At 51.0% G+C, this 20,295-nt stretch overlaps 1 protein-coding gene, 1 long non-coding RNA gene and 3 other non-coding genes across 20 annotated transcripts in view; all 5 read right to left on the bottom strand.

The window, feature by feature from the left end:
• Nucleotides 1–5,618, bottom strand: part of LOC118886805 — a 112,806-nt gene extending 107,188 nt beyond the window's left edge. For 10 of the 16 annotated variants that reach the window (XR_005017804.1, XR_005017803.1, XR_005017800.1 and 7 more), the window contains exons 1-4: nucleotides 5,531–5,618; nucleotides 4,890–4,973; nucleotides 4,324–4,422; nucleotides 2,488–2,797 (exon numbers count right to left, since the gene is read on the bottom strand). This is a non-coding gene — a long non-coding RNA (uncharacterized LOC118886805). Of the gene's footprint in view, nucleotides 1–32; nucleotides 2,798–4,323; nucleotides 4,423–4,840; nucleotides 4,974–5,530 lie in introns of those variants that run through there. The other 6 variants (XR_005017811.1, XR_005017808.1, XR_005017807.1 and 3 more) reach the window with 6 other exon arrangements.
• On the bottom strand, nucleotides 2,373–2,445 carry LOC118887561. The gene has a single exon (XR_005018041.1). It is a non-coding gene; the product is annotated as a small nucleolar RNA R38 (small nucleolar RNA).
• Nucleotides 2,934–3,017, bottom strand: LOC118887560. Its single transcript, XR_005018040.1, has one exon. It is a non-coding gene; the product is annotated as a small nucleolar RNA R38 (small nucleolar RNA).
• LOC118887559 lies at nucleotides 4,507–4,584 on the bottom strand. The gene has a single exon (XR_005018039.1). It is a non-coding gene; the product is annotated as a small nucleolar RNA R38 (small nucleolar RNA).
• Nucleotides 5,619–8,148: 2,530 nt separating the features above from the next.
• PRCD (photoreceptor disc component) lies at nucleotides 8,149–19,986 on the bottom strand. Its single transcript, XM_036837042.1, has 5 exons — nucleotides 19,913–19,986; nucleotides 19,550–19,618; nucleotides 17,449–17,523; nucleotides 16,962–17,050; nucleotides 8,149–8,516 (listed from the first exon to the last, which is right to left on the bottom strand). The coding sequence occupies exons 1-3, from the start codon at nucleotides 19,984–19,986 to the stop codon at nucleotides 17,502–17,504; spliced, it is 165 nt and encodes a 54-aa protein (XP_036692937.1). The 3' UTR covers nucleotides 8,149–8,516; nucleotides 16,962–17,050; nucleotides 17,449–17,501.
• Nucleotides 19,987–20,295: the final 309 nt, after the last annotated feature.

The following is a 20,295-nucleotide window of genomic DNA, read 5'->3' as shown; positions in this document are numbered from 1 at the left end:
TCGGACACTGAACATCATGGCTTCAATAATTTGACTTGATATAGGCAGTTTTATTTTAGATTACATGGGCTTCTATTAGAAGTGTAAACCAACTGAGTTATCACCATACTACCCCTTAAGCAAACACTGGGATTTACTGTCCTGATGTCTAGTCTGATGTTGCTACACACCGTACCCAGCAAGGCAGTGGAGGGGGCGGGGGGATGTCTCCACAGGTCTGGTAGGCAAGAGCCTCCCTGCCCAAAACCTGGCCCTTGGGTCTGTGGTTTTGAAGGGATGATCCTATCAGCACACCTAACAAGAGCGATGAATCAAAATGCTACTTTAGAAATTGAGACGTGATTAAGTGAATGGACATTTAGGCTTTAATGACTAAAGCAGCTACTTGAGAAACCATAGCTTCCCGATGCCTGGACCCATTTTTATCCATACTTTATTTTTCCCTATTCCCATCACATCTGTAGTTACCAAAACCTGTCAACCGGTTAGAGGGGTATAAGATCAATTTAGTGGGAAACTTAAAAACACCAAAACATCTGATTGCATCCTGTTACCCGCAACTATTCTTCTCTGAAACTTTCACTTATAAAAGAATACGCTGAGTCACAGAATAAAACATTGCTTTTACATGGGTCTCAATCTGAAATCCACAAATGCTAGTAAGTCAGTTTTTAAATTTTTTAATTTGTTTCAAAGTTAAACCCAAGACACATTGACTTCATAGGAAATCCACTGACAAATGTTTTTCTAGGCTGAACACCTCTTTCCCTTCAGTCTCCCCCAACAGAGCATGCACGTTAATTACTTAATTTTATAATCACTGCTGTCCCACCACTATACCAAGATCACCTAAACTGTGTGTGTAGTATTCTGAATATTCTTATTTATACCCTAATTTCACTAACTGCAAACAATTTTCTGGGATACCCTGTCACTTGAATTCTTTGGCTACTTTTGAAGACGAAATCCAAAGAACTCTTAAATGATTCTCCTTTGGTGGGGGAGGGTGGTATTTTATAGGCATTAGCAACTAGCACTTGGGGCTGTACTGATCCCATCTGGCATCACTGGGAGGCAACCTATAAAACCAAAGAATCATTTGATGCAGCAAACTAAGAGACTCAAAACTGAAGGTTAAATTTAAAGAAAAAACTAATTTAAAAATTGGTAATCCTAGAGGAACTCATTCTAAGCAGTCAATCATTATGCGTGTGTGTGTGCGTGTGTGGAAGGCACAACCAGATCAATTCAGTGCAGCCTGGTAGGTCCCAGACGACTCTCCTTTTCGGGAGACTGGGATCTGAGGGAGCAGAATCTGGCAAGTGGCCAGCGCCAGTGAAGAGCAGCCATGAAGTGCTGGCGACATTTATATTCAACCCCCTCCGGAGTCAAACCTACGGGTTCGGGAATTCCCTGGCAGTCCAGTGGTTAGGACTCATCACTCTCACTGCCAAGGGCCAGGGTTCAAGCCCTGGTTGAGGAACTAAGACCCCACAAGTTGTGCGGCACAGCTTAAAAAAAACAAAAACAGAAACAAACCTACAGGTTCACTTGGGTCCCACAGAGCAGTCAAGTCCACTCAGAAGCAGACTACAACCCAGCAGGTAGACTTTCCCACTTGCTAACACGTCCTTTCGCTTTGTTTTACTTCCAGCTATAAGCTGCTTGGACCGGTTTTCAGGCTCTTTAAATCTCACTCCAAATATAGCTTCCTTGGTGACCGAACAAATATGTGACCTTACGTATAAAGAGCTGCACACACCTCCCAGCTTCAACAGAAAAGAAAGGCAATCTGTGTCCGGTTCAAGCCTGGCATTTAAATGGGAACAAAGCCCAGCACCACTTTGCTACTCTCTTGCTCACATGCCAGCCATGCCATTCAGACAGAGCTGAGCTAATGCCAGGAGAGCTCCCTGGTGTTAACAAAGCACCTGGAAACCAAATCACTCTGCTAGTGCCACTGTACACCGTCTTTCCTGAATGTCAGGATACGGTGCAAGGGCAAGAGGTCAGATAGTCCTGAAGTGTTCTCACTGCCACAGCTGGCATACATCTGCCATTCTCGTCTGTTTCAAACAGCGCATTCATTTTCTTGAAATATGTGACAAGCACTCTTTCATTCCACAGTAAGAGTATAAACCAAATCTGGGCCACTTGCCCATTTCTGCCACCTCTTATAGCCTGTGCCCTCAGAGCCATTAATCAAGGGGCCTAAAGTGTGACAGGGCAGCCACACCACTGGTTTTCAAGCTGCAGAGGGGTGATGCATTAGGACTGGGGTCTTGGCAGGGTATGCACAATTCCCTTTGGAGTCCATTCAATTCGATCCCTTATAGAGCCTGAACTTCTTTTAAGAGCACAGGGCCAGCCCCTTAAGCCTCAGAGCAGATTGTTTTCCCTCAGTTGAGATTTTCAGACAGGGATAACTAACCATCATAGGCTTGTGGGGCTTCTTTGGGACATGTAAGATGGAAAGAGAAAGCTTACAAACAACAGGAGAAGAATCATCATTTCACTTGCTTCAGCCAAAGCAGTTCAATTCTGTCTCACTCACTGCAGACACCTAGCGAAGAAAACAAACCTATGTCAAAGTCTCCCTGTCACTCAGCACAACTCAAAGGCCAGCACAGGGGCAGCAAAAAGAACACTCCACCCAAGCCTGTTCCAAAGATCTTCTGTATTACACACACGAGAGAAATTCCGCCTCGGGTCCAGGGCAGCTGAAACGGCACTGCTGCTAGATAGTGTCTTGTTCTGGAGCATCCTTTTCGGCCTCAAACTGAGGCTGAGACTGTACCTGGCGAGGAGAAATTGCAAAGAAAAACCTATTCAAGAAGATATACACAATCTCTCTCAGGTAGCTCACTTTTAAATCAAGCATTAAAAAAACAAAGAAACCAGGCCTAAATTTTCTCTAAAGCAGACTTGGGAAACTGAGTCTCAGATATACAAATTCCACACAGAAAGGCCTTTCTTTGCCTTCAGACAGGGATAACTTCATATCATCATGGACTCAGCGCCCACCCCTCAGCCAGGCCGCAGCACTGTGCCCAGCTGTACCCAGCAGCCCAGACCCGACACGCTGACAGGTCCTGTCCTTTTAAAGCCAGGGTCTCCCTTAGCACAAAGTGTCTAGCAGCCAAGTATGGCATATATATTCCAGCGTCTTTCTGGTGTCAGTAAAATGCCTGAGACAGTGTGGATTACTTCTTTCAGCCAGACCACTGAAGGCCAGCTGCACAAAGGGTACCTGATGCCAAGAGGAATCGACATCAAACAAGGTCATTTCTCCTTCACTCACCTCTGTGTGCAAAACAATACTGCAGAGCAACCATGTGGCTTTCAGTGCTTTAAAACAGGGATTATAGATCTGCCCTGAGAGCTACTTAAAAACAGCCAGTACTATAATCTTGCTGTCATAAAAATCCCTGAGCTAAAAGTAGATCAGATCATCTAACTGTTCCTCCGTACCCGCTCTTAAATGGCCACACACGATTCTTGGGCTGCACTCCAGAGCCATCTCATCATGGCCGGAGGTGGGGTCCAGGAACGTGTGTACTACTTCAAACCTCTGTAGGTGCACAGCCAGGTTTGAGAAGCACCATTCCTGTTTTTACAAACTGAAGAAATAAGGCTCTGGTGCGGTCACCTGGTAACAGGCTGAGACTGGAGTCTAGATCTCTCAAGTTAGTCTAACACAGGGTTTCAACCTACCGACGCTTTGGGTGGCTAGCTCTTTGTCGTGGGGGCTGTCTTGCGCACTGCAGGGTACTTCGGGGCGTCCCAGCGCACCCTGACCCCTAGTTGAGAACCACTGGCCTAACTCAATAACTAGTTGTTCAACTATACCTCAATAAAGCTTAATAGTTTCTTTTGGAATAAGCTGCGGTAATTTTGTTACAATCTGGTTGAGACACACCTCTTTACAACTAACATTAAATCAGTGACATTTTCTAAATTAAAAAAAAAAAAAAGCTTAATAGTAATAATAACGCCCCCTTACCTCCCAAAATCAATTAGCTATATTTTTATGGTTCTTTAAAAAAAATAAATAAATAAACCCTAGCCGTGTAACTATGCGTGAGTGAACTCATTGTCTCCCTTTACTTACTCAGTAGCAACTCAGGGAAAATATCTACCTCATGTAGGGTTGTAACAAACCCTGTGAGGCTGCTTGGCAAGGGATCTAGCAAAGAGTTCCATACCACTTCTCTCATCCGGCCACTAATAATCCTGGAAGACCCACACATCTCGGAATCTAACAGACCAATACTTAAAGGGATCATAACCTACGCAATTCTGTGAAAGAGCAAAAACTCTTACCTTTTAGAGAAATTTCATCACGAAGATCCTCACACTCAGTATCTCTGGATGATGGTTTTCATGTGACTTTTTTCCAAGTCCACAGCCAACATCTTTAACCTAAAAGAGAAATATGCATAACACACTTCATTCTCACAGAAACAAACTTAAGATACTGATTCTCAAGAACGGTGTTTAAAAAAGTTGAGCCTCAGCAAGTCAGAACTCCTCACAAAAGATGTCCTTTCAGACAGGGATAACTTTAAATCATCCTCAGCTCAACCAGTAACAAAACATTTCTAAATCCCGGCCAACCAAACCTCATTTTCCAAGTCTTCCTTTCACCCCTGTACGCAGTGGCATCCACTTCGATTTCAGTGACACCTAGTGGCCCCGATTACACTGGCTCAGGCCATCCTCACCTCTGGATTCTAGGCAGGACCCTAACCGGACCTCTGTGTCAACCCGGATTCACCGAGCTGAACTTCAGAACAGAGTGTGAGGGGGCGGTATGTGGTAGGCCTTCACACCATCTCACCTTTCCCACTTCTGGTGCCCACCCAGGTCTTGCCTGCATCCATTCTTACTCATTTCAGGGTTCCATTCGCTAGTTTTTAAGCTTCAACGTGCACGTCGGCTTCTCACCGTCTCTGCAGATGCCAAACAAAGGCCTGTGGGGAACGAAAACATGAGCATGTTAAGGGTCGTTGTAAAACTACGGCCTACGGCTTTCCAAACAAAGTCTACCATCCCATTGGTTACCATCTGTGGAGTTACATAAAAACTGACTGGGGCCGTCCTCAAGGCACTCGAGGAGGAGGCGAAGTATTCAGCCGTTAACACCCCTGAAGTGAACTGAGAACCGTCCCTGTCAGTCTGCCCCGTGTAAACACCTGGGGACCTGCAAGGCCGCTGGGGCTGCGAGCTCAGCACATGGGTGTCTGCGAGGCCGGGGAGGGGGGCGCGGGAGCTGCGCAATACGGAAGGGCCGCTCTCCCCCAGGAGGGCCGCTCCGACGCCAAGGTGGGCTTGGGTTCTCCCCCCTCAGTAATGAAAACTCGCGCCCTTTGGAAAGCGTTTTCCCAGTTATCTCAGCTAATCCTCCCAACCACCCTATTGGCGGGGAGACCAGGCTTAAGCGTCACCATTTCTCCTTCGAGGAGGGGGCAGCCAAGTGTGTTAGCGCCGTGTCAACAAAGACCCCGTTTTCCCACCTCCGCAGCCTTACCGCCGCCAAAGGTCCGAGGTTGCTGGCCTATCTCGGACCAGCCTGAGGCCCCCATGTCTTCCAGCCACGAGACCGGCCCCGAAAAGAGAGAAAGCCCGCGCCTGCGCGCAAGTTCTTCGCGGCAGTCTCACCGGAACTCTCGCGCTGTTGAGAAAAGGCTGATGGGAAATGTAGTGCAAACAGCCGCCGTTGCGGGGCAGCCGCGTCCTCAGCGCGGCTCTGGACCCGGGATTAACTGGTGGCCGCCGCCAGGGACAGTAGAGAGCCCGGGGTGGGAGGCCTGCTCTGTATAGAACCACGGCCGTTAGAAAACGGAGATGGACTGTCGCTTCGGCCACAAAGCCATTTATCTATTGAGTGAACAGGGTGTTCCTGGCCGAGACTGGGTGGGCGGTGGAGGTCGCAGAAAACTCGAGGGGACTTCACGAGAGGAACGGTTGAGGGAACTGAGGCCCTGCCGGATTTCGTTCTTAATTGCTCTGCGGATTTTATTTGGGGCGGGGCGAGTTCGTCTGGGGTGGTTGGCTGCGTTAGCGAAGAGGAGGGAGATTCCCGGGGAATTGTTCGACGTCCCGCTCAGTTGCTCTTAGTTGGGGCGAGAGCAGTGGGGCACGGGCGCGGCCGGCAGAGGGCGCCCGAGAGCGACGGGCTGGGCCGGGCTCTAAATTACCCTGAACCCGGGGGCTTATCCCCGCGCCACAGGTCCCGCCGCCGCCTCTGGGGTGTGGCTTTAATTCCGACAAGGAAAAATAATAAAATTACGAAAAGAACTGAGAAATAGTGTAATACCCTCTGCTACTCCTGAGTGTTGATTTTCAGGTAATCACCCCGGCTTCATTTTTGAAATAACAAAAGGGCGAAACAACAACTAGAGTCAGAGCCAGAATTTACACCTATTTGGAAATTGGTTTAAACTTGCAAGACCACGAAGGCTTTTCTGCGTTACCTTCTCCCCATGCTCATCAGCCGTTCAGCAGTGATCTCAGTGGCACTGAGTCTGGATTAAATTGTTCTGTATATGGTAATACACTGTGGGTACTTATTTTCAAGTTACCACATTTGTTAATGTTTGCCTCCCTCAATTGGATTGTGAGCTCTTCAAGGCAGAAGTCTATTTTAATTTGTTTTTTCTTTTTAATTTCCTCACAGGCCTAGTTGGTATTCCACTACCTCTGCTCACAGTAAGTACTCCACAAATATAATCATTAACTCAGCAATAGCTTCTGTCGTGTGAAATTGGCCCTTACGTTTCTCTATCTTACCCTTGAAGACAGATTATTTTGTATAATACCGAAAGAAAGAATGGGGTCTGTCCCTGCAAACTAAATTTCTTTCATCTCAGACTCTAAGTTCGGAATTTGCCAAAAGCTACTTGTGTGTAGGCAGGTGATCTGCAGGCAAAACAATAATGATAGCTAACACTTCATAGCACTTACTGTGTGCCATTCACTCCTTGAGTACTTTACGGATATTAATTCGTTTAATCCTCACCACTGCACAGTGCAGTGCATTATCACTACCCCCGTTTTACAGATGAGGAAACAGAAGCATTGAGAGATGATGAAACTTGCCCCAGTTTACACAACTAGTAACTGGTGGTGTCAGGGTTTGATCCCAGCCTGTAGAGTCTGTGCTTTTACCACAAAGTTATACTGCACCGTGTGTATATATATATATATAAATGGATCTTATATATAAGGGTTTTTGGTTTGGGGGGAAGGGGAAGGAAGAGGGATTTTGTGTGTTTGCATGGGTGGTTAGGGAGGAAACTGGGAGGGAATGATGGGCACCTGTTGCACTGTTTCGAGCCACTTTCTGGCAGGAAGAGTGAGGCTGAGAGCCTGCAGGAGCTGATCTGTGAAAGGCAGAGGCTCTGGGCTCTGGCAGGTCTGTCTTGGGTCCCAGACTAGTTGCCACCCAGTGTGCAGTGAGGGCCACTTGTCACAGCTCGAGAAGGGCCACTGTGCCAGAGGCCACAGTGTAGCTTTCACACCTGACAGGGCACTTAGTGGAACCGCAGCAGGCTCACGGCGGATGGCAGTGTCACGGGCTGCTGGGCTGTGGCCAAGTGGCCAGAGCAAAATGCAATGAGAGGCCTTGTGTCTGAGCACATGTCAGGTGCACTGCTTAGGCAATCCAGAAATAACTGGGAAAGACGTCAAAGAATGCACCAGAATTCCTGAATAAGCAGGCAAGGGCTCAGAGCTCTTGAGACGGAAATGCTAATGCCAGTGTGACTTCATTTGCACTCGTTGCTGGTGAGGTCTAGGACGTTTGAGTTTTACATTATTCAAGGCCGGTGTAGACCTATATTTATTAAATGGAAAGAGTCACACAGTCTAGTGATAAGTGACAGAAGTAGATCACAAGCTGAACAGGGCAAGAGTCCCCAGGGCCGTTCAAGGGACCTTGGCTCTGAGTGCAAAGGGGAAATCCGGTCAGCTGGCCTGCTGTGCTCAGGCGGTCAGCTCACTGAGTTCCAGTCACTGCTAGGATTTAAGACATGGTATCCGAAACCCACATATAGAAAACAGAGTCTTTAAATATTGAGGTGAATTTCTTAACCTGAAAAGGAATCTTTAATTTTATTAGTAAAAACATGAGGAGGGTAGGTATAGCCCAAGCAGCTGGCTGCTTAAATGGGAGCAGTTGCACCAGTGATATCCCGGGAAGTTCACCCGTGTGGCAGGCACTCTTAGTCCTGCAGCTGTCCTTCCTCCGTCTTACAAACAGCAGAGCTACTGGGCAAGCCCCTGCCCTGCCCAAAGGAGTGCATCTTGATTAGTCGGCCATAGAAAGCTATTCCCTTTGCCAGGAATGGTTTCAGGAAAGGGTCTGCGGCGCAGTTCTGCCAGGTTTGGGAACGTTTTCTAGTTTTTAGTAACAGTAGCCTCTCTTCCGGCTTTGGGACATCGTGAGGAGATGCCTGAGACCACCGAAGCCATCTTGTATCCGTGAGGCCCGTTTCCCAGCAAGAGCGGAAGGTCTGCGGTGGCAGAGAGGAGACAAGAGCATGAACCCTTGAAGATGCTTTTGAACTGCTGGAGAAACCAGTCCCGAAGCCCCCTGCCTTCAGACCTTTTGTTTGATTCAGAGACACGTATTTTTACATGTTAGTGTTTCTGAATGTGGGAGGCATCTTTTGAGCAATGGCATCTTAGGTTCAGTGAAATACAGAGTGTGAGATTTAAGAAAGAAACCTCCGTGTCGTTTAAGCCGTCTCAAGTTGGGTGTTCTGTTAGAACCAGGATCATCCTGGGCTTCCCTGGTGGCACAGAGGTTAAGAATCTGCCTGCCAGTGCAGGGGACACGGGTTCGAGCCCTGGTCCGGGAAGATCCCACATGCCGCGGAGCAACTAAGCCTGTGCGCCACAACTACTGAGCCCGTGTGCCACAACTACTGAAGCACATGCGCCTAAAGCCCGTGCTCCGCAACAAGAGAAGCCATCGCAATGAGAAGCCCGCGCACCGCAAGGAAGAGTAGCCCCTGCTTGCTGCAACTAGAGAAAGCCCACGAGCAGCAACGAAGACCCAACTCAGCCAAAAAAAGAAAAATAAAAAGAACCAAAATCATCCTAAATGATATGATCGACATTTTCCGAAATTTTTTTTTTTTTTAATGATTATTCTCTGGAAGAATGGGTCGTGGCAAAATAAAGAGGAACTGACACACTCAAATTACCATCCTGAAAAAAAGTAACAGCTGGTGTACAGTGTTGACTCCGTGCCAGGCACTGCTCTAAACACCTTTTTTAAAAAACCACTTTATTGAGATCTGAGTGACATACAAAAAGCTGCCCGTATTTAATGTATAAAACTCGATGACTCTAAGCACCTTCAGTTTGCTCTCTCATTTGACTCTCACAACAGCCCTGTCATTATCCCCCGTTTTGCAGCCAAAGTGCAGAAAGATGAAAGTCATTAGTAAGTAGGGGCACTGAGAACTCAATCTAGCCTCCAAACCTATGGTCTTAACTGCTGTGCTGGATTTCCTGGAAAAATATGCTATGACAGTGGATCATGTTTTGTTAACTCTGGTGATTCTAATTCATCCAGCTAGAAAGCCCATTATAAAAGCATAGAGGACGTTTTTCCCTTCAATTTCTCAGGACTGTGAAAGAGGGCCACAAATCCTGTTCAGCAGAAATCCGGGACCATTGAACATAGCTTTAACTTCCTGGAGGAGAAAAAACGGAACAACACGTACCCTAATTATTGAGAATGGATGACCTTGGGTTGCGGTGGATTCTTTCCTGTGTTGACCAATAGCACACATTTCACTCGCCTGCTCGGCAGATCTGTTGCCTCTCATAAAATTATTAATGGGTTTTTAAAAAAATAAGTGAATTTGAAGAATACGTAATATCCCATTGACCTCTTCTGCTGTTTTCTGGACACATCTCTCCTTCCCAGAAACCCTGCCTTCTCACAACTGCTGCAGCACCTTTGCTCATGCTGTTTGTTTCCTTTGCCTTGACATTTCCTTCCCTTCATCCTTCCCTCTGCGTAGCAAATCCCAACTCATGCTTCAGTATCCCCTTGCGAAATCTTACCTGAGGTGCTCAAGCAGTCCCCTAGCTCTTTCCTCAGCGTCCCCACAGCAGGCTGGTTTAGCACACGCTCTGCTGATTCGAGCTGAGTAACCCCAAGCAGATGACTTCACCTCTCTCTAAGGCTCCTTATCTGCAACAGGAGGAGGCAGAGCCTCTCCCAAACCCCACAGGACGGTCTTAGGATTGTGCATGCAAAGCATCTAGCACGGCCGGGCACTAGGGAAGCACTCAGTAAGCGGCACTCTTACTATGTAAACATACATACTTCTTTTAATACTCACTGTTTTATGATTATTTGTTTTCGTGTCTGGCTTTTCTACTAGACAGTGAGCAAGGCAAGAGTCAAGTCTTTGTTCTTGTTTTTTGGGTTTTTTTTTGAAACTCTTTAAGTCATCTTTTTTGAGGTGTAATTTACATACAATAAAATGCATCCATTTAAAATGTACAGTGCAGTAGTCCAATAAGGAATACACCTATGCAGTCACAACCCCATCACAATGTAGAACATTTTCATCACCCAGAGATCCCCTTCACACCCTTTTACACTCAAGTCTCCATACAACCCTGGCCCCAGACAACCACTGATCTGCTTTCTGTCACTGTAGATTAGTTTTGCCTGTTCTAGAATTTCATATAAATGGAGTCACACAGTAGGTACTCTTTTGTGTCTGGCTTCTCTCAATTACCCGTGTTGTGGCTTACATCAGTAGTTCATTTCCTTTTTAATTACTGAATATTATTCCATTGTATGAATATACCACAACATTTTTATTCCCGTGCATGTTGGTGGACCTTTGGGCTGTTTCCAGTTTGGAACTATGATTAATAAAGCTGCAATGAACATTTTTGTACAAATCTTTTTGTGGACATAAGTTTTCATTCCTCTGAGATAACTGCAGGGGAAACTGCCAAACGGGTTTCCCAAGTGCTTTGTGACACTTACACTCCCCCAGCAACATATTACAGAGTTACACTTGCTCCACACCCTTACCAACACCTGTTATGGTCAGTCTTTAATAAGCCATTCTGGTAGGTGTGTCATAATATCTCACTGTGGTTTTAATGTGCATTTCCCTGTTGACTATGGCGCTGAGCATCTTTCTGTGTGTTTGTTGGCCCTATGTATACTTTTTTGTGAAGTGTCTGTTAAAACCCTCCCTTTTGGGCTTCCCTGGTGGCGCAGTGGTTGAGAATCTGCCTACTAATGCGGGGGACGCGGGTTCGAGCCCTGGTCTGGGAAGATCCCACATGCCACGGAGCAACTAGGCCCGTGAGCCACAACTACTGAGCCTGCGCGTCTGGAGCCTGTGCTCCGCAACAAAAGAGGCCACGATAGTGAGAGGCCCGCGCACTGCGATGAAGAGTGGCCCCCGCTTGCCGCAACTAGAGAAAGCCCTCACACAGAAACGAAGACCCAACACAGCCATAAATAAATAAATAAATAAATAAATAAATAAATAAATAAATAAAAAACCCTCCCTTTTTGTATTGGCCTATCTTCCTATTGAGTTGTGAAAGTTCTTTATATATTCTGGATACAGGTCCTTTCTCAGAAACTTGCTTGGGAGATATTATCTCCCAGTCTTTCCAGTTTTGATCAAGTCCAGTTTATCCATTTTGCTTTCATGGTTAGTGCTTTCTGTATTCTATTGGAAGGATTTTCCTTCCTCCACTGAATCACCTTTGTCCTGTCTTTGGATCTCATTGATCGGTGTGTATGTCCTTTGGAAAGCCCCCCACCCAGCACCGTCTCGAACTCTCATCGTGTCTCCTCACCCTCCCCACGCTGCAGGCAGGGAACTGTCTGAGGCAGACGCTGAGGCAGTCATGAGGTCACCGTCCTGTGTGCTGCGCATTGTCAAGTGTCTGTTTCTCATATTTTGCTCAGTTTTCTGGTTGTTTGTGGCAGGAAGTCTTAATTCATTTCTGTATCCACAGTGCCTGGCAGTGTCTACTCCATGAATGTCTGTTGAGTGAGCGAGTCCTTGTTAGCACCTCCAGACACAGTCCACCAGAGTCTCTTTTGATTGGGAGAAGCTGTGGCTCCCCCAGAGGTCATCTGGTCCATCCCCTTCATCTTAGTAGACAGTTCCTTTCCTGAGGATGGTCATTAGTCCTTTACATCCCCAGCGCCAGCCCACCTGGGTTCAACACATGCCTATTAAATGGGGAGATTGAGGTCCAGAGAAGGAAAGGTCAAGTGACCAGGCAGTGGCTGGGCTGGCAGAACTGGACCTCCCAGGCCAGGATCTTGGTCTTGTACTAACTAGCAGGGCAGGCACTGCCTCTTATCGCTGTCTTATTCCCAACACCTCACACAGGATTTGTACATTGTAGGCTCCCAATACGTGCTTGTTAGATAGGAGCAAGTGAACAAATCGAATAGTTTCCTTTAATAGTTTAGCTGGCTTCTGCGTGTGATGTTAAATGGGCGTGTGTGTGTTCACAGAAGGATGGGACTGGCCATTCCTACCCAGGCTCATAGGTCATGGTCATCAGTAACTCTTTCTTCTAATTTTCTCTCCACCCTCTAGGCTTAGTCCCCACTAGGGGGCATGTGCATTCCACAGAGAGGGTCTGCGGTTCTTAAGTGCCAGGACTTGTTTCCAGTTTGTCCGTGGGTCCCTCTTGAAGCTACCTCCTGTGTCCGCATGCCCTGCGCCCTCCCCCTGCGAAAACAAACAGCTCCCCCTCGCCTAGCTCCGCCTCCAGCTGGGCCGCTGGCTGCCATCGTCTCCCTCCCAGGGGCTCTGCCCTGGCTGAAGGAGATAGAATGGCAGTGGCGGTGGCTCCCAGTGCTGGCCTCGCCGTCTGTCACCCCTGCCGGTGGTCACTGCTTCCTCCCTGAAGGGGATGACTGATCCTGGAAAGGCCGCTCTCCTCCTTCCCCTCAGCTGGTAGGCAAGGACTGGCCTTTCGGGACCCAGAGTCTGGTCTACCCTTGAACCCCAGGTTCCTGAAGAGAGAGCATGTGACTCACCCTGGCAAACGCCGCCCGGCCCACCTGCAGAGGCACGGCCGGGGTGGGGCCGCAGCTCTCGTTCCCTGTGCCTGGAGGACGGTCAACCCAGGCTTTCCGCACAGCCCCCGCTCTAGACTCAGTTCCTTCCTCCCCCGACAGCCTCACAAGCTTTGGCATCAACGTTGCCCAGGCACAGGTCCTGGCTTTGCCACCAGCTGCGAGCGACCTTGAGTGAGTTCTGTGAACCTCACTTTCCTTATTGGGTAAATGAGGTTAACAGCAGTTCCTGCCTCATAAGTGAGACAATGCTTATGAATAAAGCTCTTGGTACAGCGCCTAGCACGGAATAAGTGTCTGAGACCTATTAGCCAGTATTAATAATATTAGTAGTATCATCATCATTATATTCAAGTAAACCTTAGTATGAGCCACTTGGCTACTCTCCTTCTTTTGAGGCTCACAGAGAAGCATTACTTCCTCTATCTCAAGGTCTTGGGCTTCTTCCTAACAGTGAGGGCCCTGCAGAGGGGCCCTGGGAGCCTGGGGGAACCAGTTGGGTCCCCTGCTGTTGTGCTGTGCCGTTGTGCCAGCCTCCGATAGGCGCCGTGCCCCCCTAGTCTAGGATCGGGGCCTGTGCTCTCTGCCCCTGCCCAGGACTATCCTTCCTGTAGACACACGGTCACACGTTTGGGGTGGGCGGGTACTCTCCCCGGTTGCATCTGCACCCTAGGGTGATGCCAGGCAGCTGTGGCGGCTGCTTCCCTTGCTCCCCCGCCCCACCCCCGGCACCTCATCAGCTCTCTGGTCGTGTCCCAGTCTCCAGGAGAGACTGGCAGTGGCCCTGAGCTGCAGCCACAGAAGTAGCAGACAGCACCTCCCCGCTCGCTCCCGGCTGCTGCCCTCGGCCACCCTGCAGCTCCGGGCAGCCTTCTCCCTGTCACTCAGGCTCCCGTCAGTGGGGAGATTAGCATTCAGACGGAGGATGGAAAAGCATCAGGGCAACCACCTCCTGTCTTCTCTGGGAGCTGAGATTCATTCGGAGAAGCAGAGCCCGTTGTGGGGAAGGTATCCAGGCCAGGACCCTCCCACTGGAGGTTGGGACAGGGGTCTAGATACCCAGAAGCAACAGCGGTGTGCTCTGGTACCATCTCACTGGGTGCTGGGTCTTATTAGGTGGCCCCCACCCAGCAGTTCCACCCTCTGCTGTCCTCTCATTTGTTTCAGAGTTGCCCGTTGCCCAGCTGGCGTGTATGTGGAAAGACAGGCCAGGAAGGGCCGTGGGGAGGGGGTGAGGGACTCTAGCTGTTCTGAACCTACTAATTGTTCTGAAATGACTAACTGTTCAGTAGTTGACAGTTTACAAACACAATTACACTAGCTTACATATATTGAACACTCACTAAACATGGTAAGCCCTTGACACGCATTATCTAATTTAACACTACAATAATCCTGTGAGAAGGTTTACTGTTATCTCTGTCTTATAGATGAGGAAACTGAGGCACAGAGACATTCAGTAACCTACCCAAGGCCACAGAGGTAGGAAGTGGTGGTGGCGTCAAGATTTCAACCCGGTGCTCTGACTCTGGGCTCCTCCCTCTTAGATCCTTTATCGCTATTTCATAACAGCCCACACCCCGGACCAGGAGTGACCCAGCTCTGTCTCTCGAGTTGCCCTTAATCCCCCCTTCCTGTTATGGTCAGTCTACCAAGCCCCTGAACTTTCCTGCTCCCATTTCCAAGCAGCGGCTCTTTCCAAGGAAATGGGAGGGGAGAAGGACTCAGCCTCTTAGGAACATTGGGTCCACCCCCGGCACGGGCTTCCTACCAGCTGCTGTGACAGGAGATGGTGGGCCGAGGAAGGGGCGCCTCTGTCCCGGGCAGCCTCCCGTAGAGGCGCTCTAGGCCGAGGGTGGCAACTCTGCAGCAGGAGCTGCCAATGTGCAGACTGTGCAGAGAGCCCAGGGGTGGGAGAGCCCTGAGAAGAAGAGGCGAGCGTGGGCCGGGTGTGTGGGGAAGGTGTAAACACAATCTGCTCCCACCGAAGCCAGCCTGCTCCCTGGGGGAGAGAGCCCCTCCCGCCCAGCCCACATGGCACCCCGGCTGCCAGGGCCTGGGCAGCCTGCAAGCCCAGGCAGACACATCCCCCCACCTCCAGCAGCCCCTTCCTCTTGCTTTCCCTCCCTCCATCTGGAACCAGTCCCCAGAGGCACCTTCAGCTCCTGAGCAAGCTCTTAGAACAGGGCTGCAAAGGGGTGTCACCTCGTGGATGTGCGTCTGGGCCGTGAGCCAGCCCCGGTGCCACTAGGCGACCTTGGTCTGACAATTCCTCAGCCCAGTGGAAGGAGACAGGCAACTTGGAAATGGCAGAGAGCGGAGGCAAGGATGAAGTGACAGGAATACGGCAGATAGATTAGAGAATGGATGCATAGATAGGATCGGGGAATACAGACTGGGTCCCAGGAACAGTGCCCTCTGGCCCTCAGCCTGAGAGTCCTGTCACAGGAAGGCTGAGGCCTCCCAGGAGAAAGACAGGCTGACGGGAGCTGAGACAGGTGGTCACGAACTCGTGGCCCGTGTCAGGTGGGCAGCTCCTTCCCTTGGTGAGACCCTTCCCCTGCCTCCGCCCTGCCCTACTTTTTGAGGCTCCCACAGAGCTGCCAGGCTCCCTGCAGCAGCCCCTCCCAGCAGGCTGCGCCTCCTCCTCCCCATCACTTCAGAGTGGGTTCCCCGAGTCGAGTCGGCTGCATCTCACCCTTTCCTGCTGTCTAGAGAACTCCTCCAGCTCCTCTTTCCTGAAAGTCAGGGGTGGGGGCCAGTCAGGCAGAGGCCTCGCGGCTAGATGGGCAGTGGGGGCTGGATGGGGAAGAAAGATGCACATGGGGGGAGTCTGGGGGGGCTTTGGAAGACGAATGGCTGCAAGGCGGTCTGCGCCTGGATCGCAGGGAGCAGAAGCGGAAATCTGCTTTTATCTCTGCTCAGGATCAGGCAGGATGGTAAAGAGAGAGAAATGGCAGAGCAGCTGGGGGCAAAGGAGGCCGCCGCCGTTACTGAGCAGTCAGCAGATTGACAGAAACAAGTGTCATGCTTTTTCCCTTCCCACATGCTACTGCCCATTTGGGACATGGGCACGCGTGCACACACACACACAGAAAACACACTCCGAGGACAAGCTGTGAGTTGCTTCCATCCAGCTGCAGGCAGACATGTCACAGATCCAAACGGCATTTCCTATTGATCATTTCAGCAGAGCAGCCAGTGGCAGGGTGACCTCTGGGGACCAGGGAGAGGCAAATGTCATAGGAAGTGAGTGCCACCATCGCAAAGTGACACCACACAGCCCTGGACAAGCTGAGCTGCCAAAGATGGGCGGCCAGGCCAGTAAAACGGCTTCTTCCACTGAGCAGCTGCAGACTTCCAGGTGGCTTCAGGGAGGCCTGCGCTGTGGGCGTGAAGAGCATGGGCTCTGCAACCTGCATATGAGCCTGGGGTCCTCCACTTACTGGCTGGGTGACGCCGGGCAAATTAGCAAAGCTCTCTGTGAGTTTCCTCATTTCTAAACCGTGGACAATAATATGACCAGCCTCCGTGCGTTGTTGTGAGGGTTCAGCGGAGGGTGAAAGGGCAGCCCTTCCTTTGTGAACGTGAACCATCGCTGTCCCTCAGTTCTGGAGTCTCCTCGCTCCCCGCTTGTTCCCTCCTCTAGCCCCGGGCGGCGGGGGTTGCCCCCGAGTTAAATGGGGGGACCCCACTGAGTCCCTCTCTCTGGGCCTCCTCAGAGGAAGGGAGCCGGTCCCAGAGCTTGAGCATCTCTGCCCCTCCCACCTGCCCGGCCAGGCTCAGCTTCAGGAGCCCCACAGCCGGGCCTCGGGGGAGCGCAGACTGGTGGGTCCGGGGGCCGAGAAGCGGAGTCTACCTGCTCAGAGGCTGCTTTCCCCAGTCTCCCTCCTGCAGCTCCTGCCGCCACGGCGTCCTTCGGGGGTGGGGGGCACACCAGGACGTGAGCTGAAAGAGAAAACCAAGCCGGGTCGGCTCTCTCTCCCACCCCAGAGCGGGGCCTTGTATTTCAGAGTGGACATCCCAGAGCACTGCCTCTCCCTGAGAAGTCCTCTAGACACCCCTCAGGCCCCCAGCAGGACCACCATCCCCAGGCCTAGAAAATGCTGTTGAGATCACACGTAGTTCTCTTAAAACTAACCCCTGCCCTGTGGCTTGGAACATAACAGGCTCAAGGTAGGAGCCGACGGAAGGAGTCCACCCTCCTACCCTTAACCTCCATCGTGACCACAGAGCTGAAGGCAGCCCGCTCTGCTCCCACACGGCCAGGCCTTGCGTACTCTGTATTCTTCCTTTCTTGTCCCCAGCCCTGGCCTCTCTCCTCCAGGCTGCAGACCCTGCCCTACCTGCCAGCTGATGCCAGGCCCTGGGGCTGAGCTCCGCCTGAAGAGGCGAGGGCTTACTTCAGAGGTTCTTTCTCTCTAAACAGAAGAGAACACGGAGTCAGAAGACTGGAGGATGACCCGCCCACGTTTCCAGCCTTCCCCTTCCTCCTGCCCCCAAGCCTAGCGATTCATCCGACTATTGAGGAACAGGAGCACCCCAGAAGCCAACTGGAATTTATGACTGTGGAACTGGAGAGCAGAACTTTCGCGTCTACCGCCCCGCTGGGCCAGTCCTCCGTGGAGCCACCATCAGCAGGAGGGGTTAGTTGGCAGGCCAATTTTTCCAGTTAGCTGGGTCCCAAGGAGTTAATAGGCAACTGCTTCCTTCTGGCAAGGCCACAGCAGACCAGGCCCGGCCAGATGGTCCCAGATTTGGCCTTTTCTCTCCTGACAGGAGGTCCAGGGGCATTTCAGTCGAGGAGATGGACCGTCTGAAGTCAGGGACCTGTCAGTCCCACATCAGCCACAAATTGGGTGCACGACGTTGAGCAAGTCATTTACGTCTCCCTGTCCCTCAGCTTCCTGCACCAATAACAAGAGCTAGAAACACTTGAACTGCCAAACCTTTGGGGCCATGGAGACTTCCGAGTGAGTTAATGTACGAGAAACCCCTGGGGAAGAATAAAGCACTGATCATATAACAGCAAGAGTAGAGCTGGCGTTAATTGAGCAGTTACTCTGTGCTGAGTGCTTTACAATGGTTATCTCATTTAAACCTCACAGAAACCTCACAACCAGTCTGTTATTAATCCCAGTTTACATATGAATAAAAAGATTACATAATTTGCCCACAGCCTCTCAGTAAGAGTGAAGGTAGGATTTAAACTCAGGCTGCCCCGCTCCAGACCCAAACTCAACAGTGAGGACCAGTCAGCATTTGAGGGCCCATTTTATACATGTCAGCCCATTTCACCGGTAGTCATAATTAGGCACCACTGTGACCCTCTCAGCTAGCCCAGCTATCGAGGAAGGGCATCACAGAAATGACTCTGCTTCCTGCACAGGCCCTGGGCTTCCCAGGGGGCCTTCTGATATTCCAAACCTGGGGGAACCCAAGGACTGAGAAGTCAGAGCAGAGACACAGAGAAAGACCCAAGTTCTCGGCTTGCCAACCTCGACGTATTCAAGGGGCACACTGCAGGCACATTGCCCACACCCTGGAAGAGACGTGGGGTGCACAGGCGAGCATGCGTGCTCACTGTCTCAGCCATCTGATCCTCCTTTCAGGGAAGTGAGAGAAGCAGCGCCGGGGGCTAGAAGATGCTTCCACAGCAGAGAATATCACTCTTCAGCTAGGTCCGCCACGCTAGATGGGCCCAAAGGCACAAATGAACATTTCCAACAGTACGTTCTTCAGAAATATTTGCTGATTTTTCAGTGTTTTCTTGGGCATAGAGCCCCTATCATCAAAGGACACTAGTCAGCGGGGAAGGAAAAGTCCAGAAGTTTCCCAATCTTCACCCCTGGTAAAGGCCACATGGCTCCAGAATAGGGAAGAGTTAACTTTCTGGCCACTGGAGACAGTGTCCTGCCCGCAGGGACTGCCCAGCCAATGGCATTCAGTGCTGATGATGTCATGCTCCTCCTGCGCCTTCTATTGGGGACTGGACAGCGAATCCTGCTGGAGGTTCAGGCAGCGGAGCTGCCGAGGCTGGGTGGGTGGGGGGGGGGGGGGCAGCGGGAGAGGGAGGGGGAAGGGAAGGCGAGCAAAGCAACGCAGAGCTGCTTCTGCCTCACCCCTCTCTCCACTCCCCCTGCATCTTCCAACAGAAGGGACCCTGGGGACCACCCCGCACTAGGACAAGCAAGGCAGAGAAGTTTTGGTCCAGAGGAGAGGCTGGGAGTCCCATTCCCAACTGGAGAAAACAGACATTCGGCCTGCCCACTAGGCATACAGTGAACAGGGTAGCTGGGGTGAGGGGCCAGCGTGAAGCATGCACGCGCACACACGCGCACACATGCACATACCCATGTACACCCCCGGGCCTGGGCAGGGACAGGGGACAGCGGCAGCCTCCTTAGCGACACCCTTCCTCCTCCACCCTAGACTCTTCTGCCTTACCTGCCTGAGGACTGGAGGTCTGTTTCCAGGCTGCTGCCCATAACTGCTCCATCTACCCCACTGGGCTCTCTGTGGGAGGGAGAAGAGGCAGGTAGAGCTGTGGGTAGCACCCAGACCCCAGACCCCGCTCCTGCTTCTCTGCAAGACCTAAGCCACATTGGGCTCTGGAACCGGAGGCTGTGGCCAGCGTCTTTGAAGAGCTCCAAGTTCCCCCTACTTCGAGGGGGAACCTCTCAGGGCTCCCTTGCAAGTCCCTCCCAGCCTCCCTGGAGCCCAGGCAGCCCCCGCCCGCCTTCAGCTTGGCTGTAACCCAGCGCAGTAGTTTCTCCCCCACCCCAGCCCGTGGCCCAGCCAGTTTCTCACGGTTGGACCCTGTTGGTGAATCGGCGGCGCCAGAGCATGGCCAAGGTGCCGAGCAGGAAGAGGGTAGTGCACATGGCTCAGCTGCCCCATCCCCTCCAGACCGGGTCTGCAGGAGAAGGGCCAAGATGGCTCCTGCCAGCTCTCCCAAGCCCCCGCGGTCCATCCTGAGGCTCCTGCTGGCGATGGATTAGGAGGCTCAAGCTGATTAGTGGGGTCAGCAGACCCGACCTTGGGAAGACTGATTAACCTCACTGCCCCCCCAGTGGCAGGGTAAATCGACCTCAGTCTGTTCTGGATGTAGGTACAACTAAGCCCTGGGCCTGACCCTCAAGGGGCTTAGAGTCTAGACAAACGCACTGGCAAGTTAAACAAATGACCACCGC

This window comes from Balaenoptera musculus, chromosome 20, assembly GCF_009873245.2.
Source record: "Balaenoptera musculus isolate JJ_BM4_2016_0621 chromosome 20, mBalMus1.pri.v3, whole genome shotgun sequence".
Classification (NCBI taxonomy): Eukaryota; Metazoa; Chordata; class Mammalia; order Artiodactyla; family Balaenopteridae; genus Balaenoptera; species Balaenoptera musculus.
Note: the sequence above shows the minus strand (reverse complement) of the source record. Positions and strands in the feature narration are given on the sequence as shown.

Excerpts from the sequence above, each read along its gene's own strand:
- PRCD (XM_036837042.1), bottom strand. The coding sequence starts at position 19,986 with ATGTGCACTACCCTCTTCCTGCTCGGCACCTTGGCCATGCTCTGGCGC. Across the intron at positions 19,619-19,912 it reads TTCACCAACAGGGTCCAACC|AGAGCCCAGTGGGGTAGATG; the intron begins GTGAGAAACTGG and ends TCCCTCCCACAG. Across the intron at positions 17,524-19,549 it reads GACCTCCAGTCCTCAGGCAG|AGAGAAAGAACCTCTGAAGT; the intron begins GTAAGGCAGAAG and ends TCTTCTGTTTAG.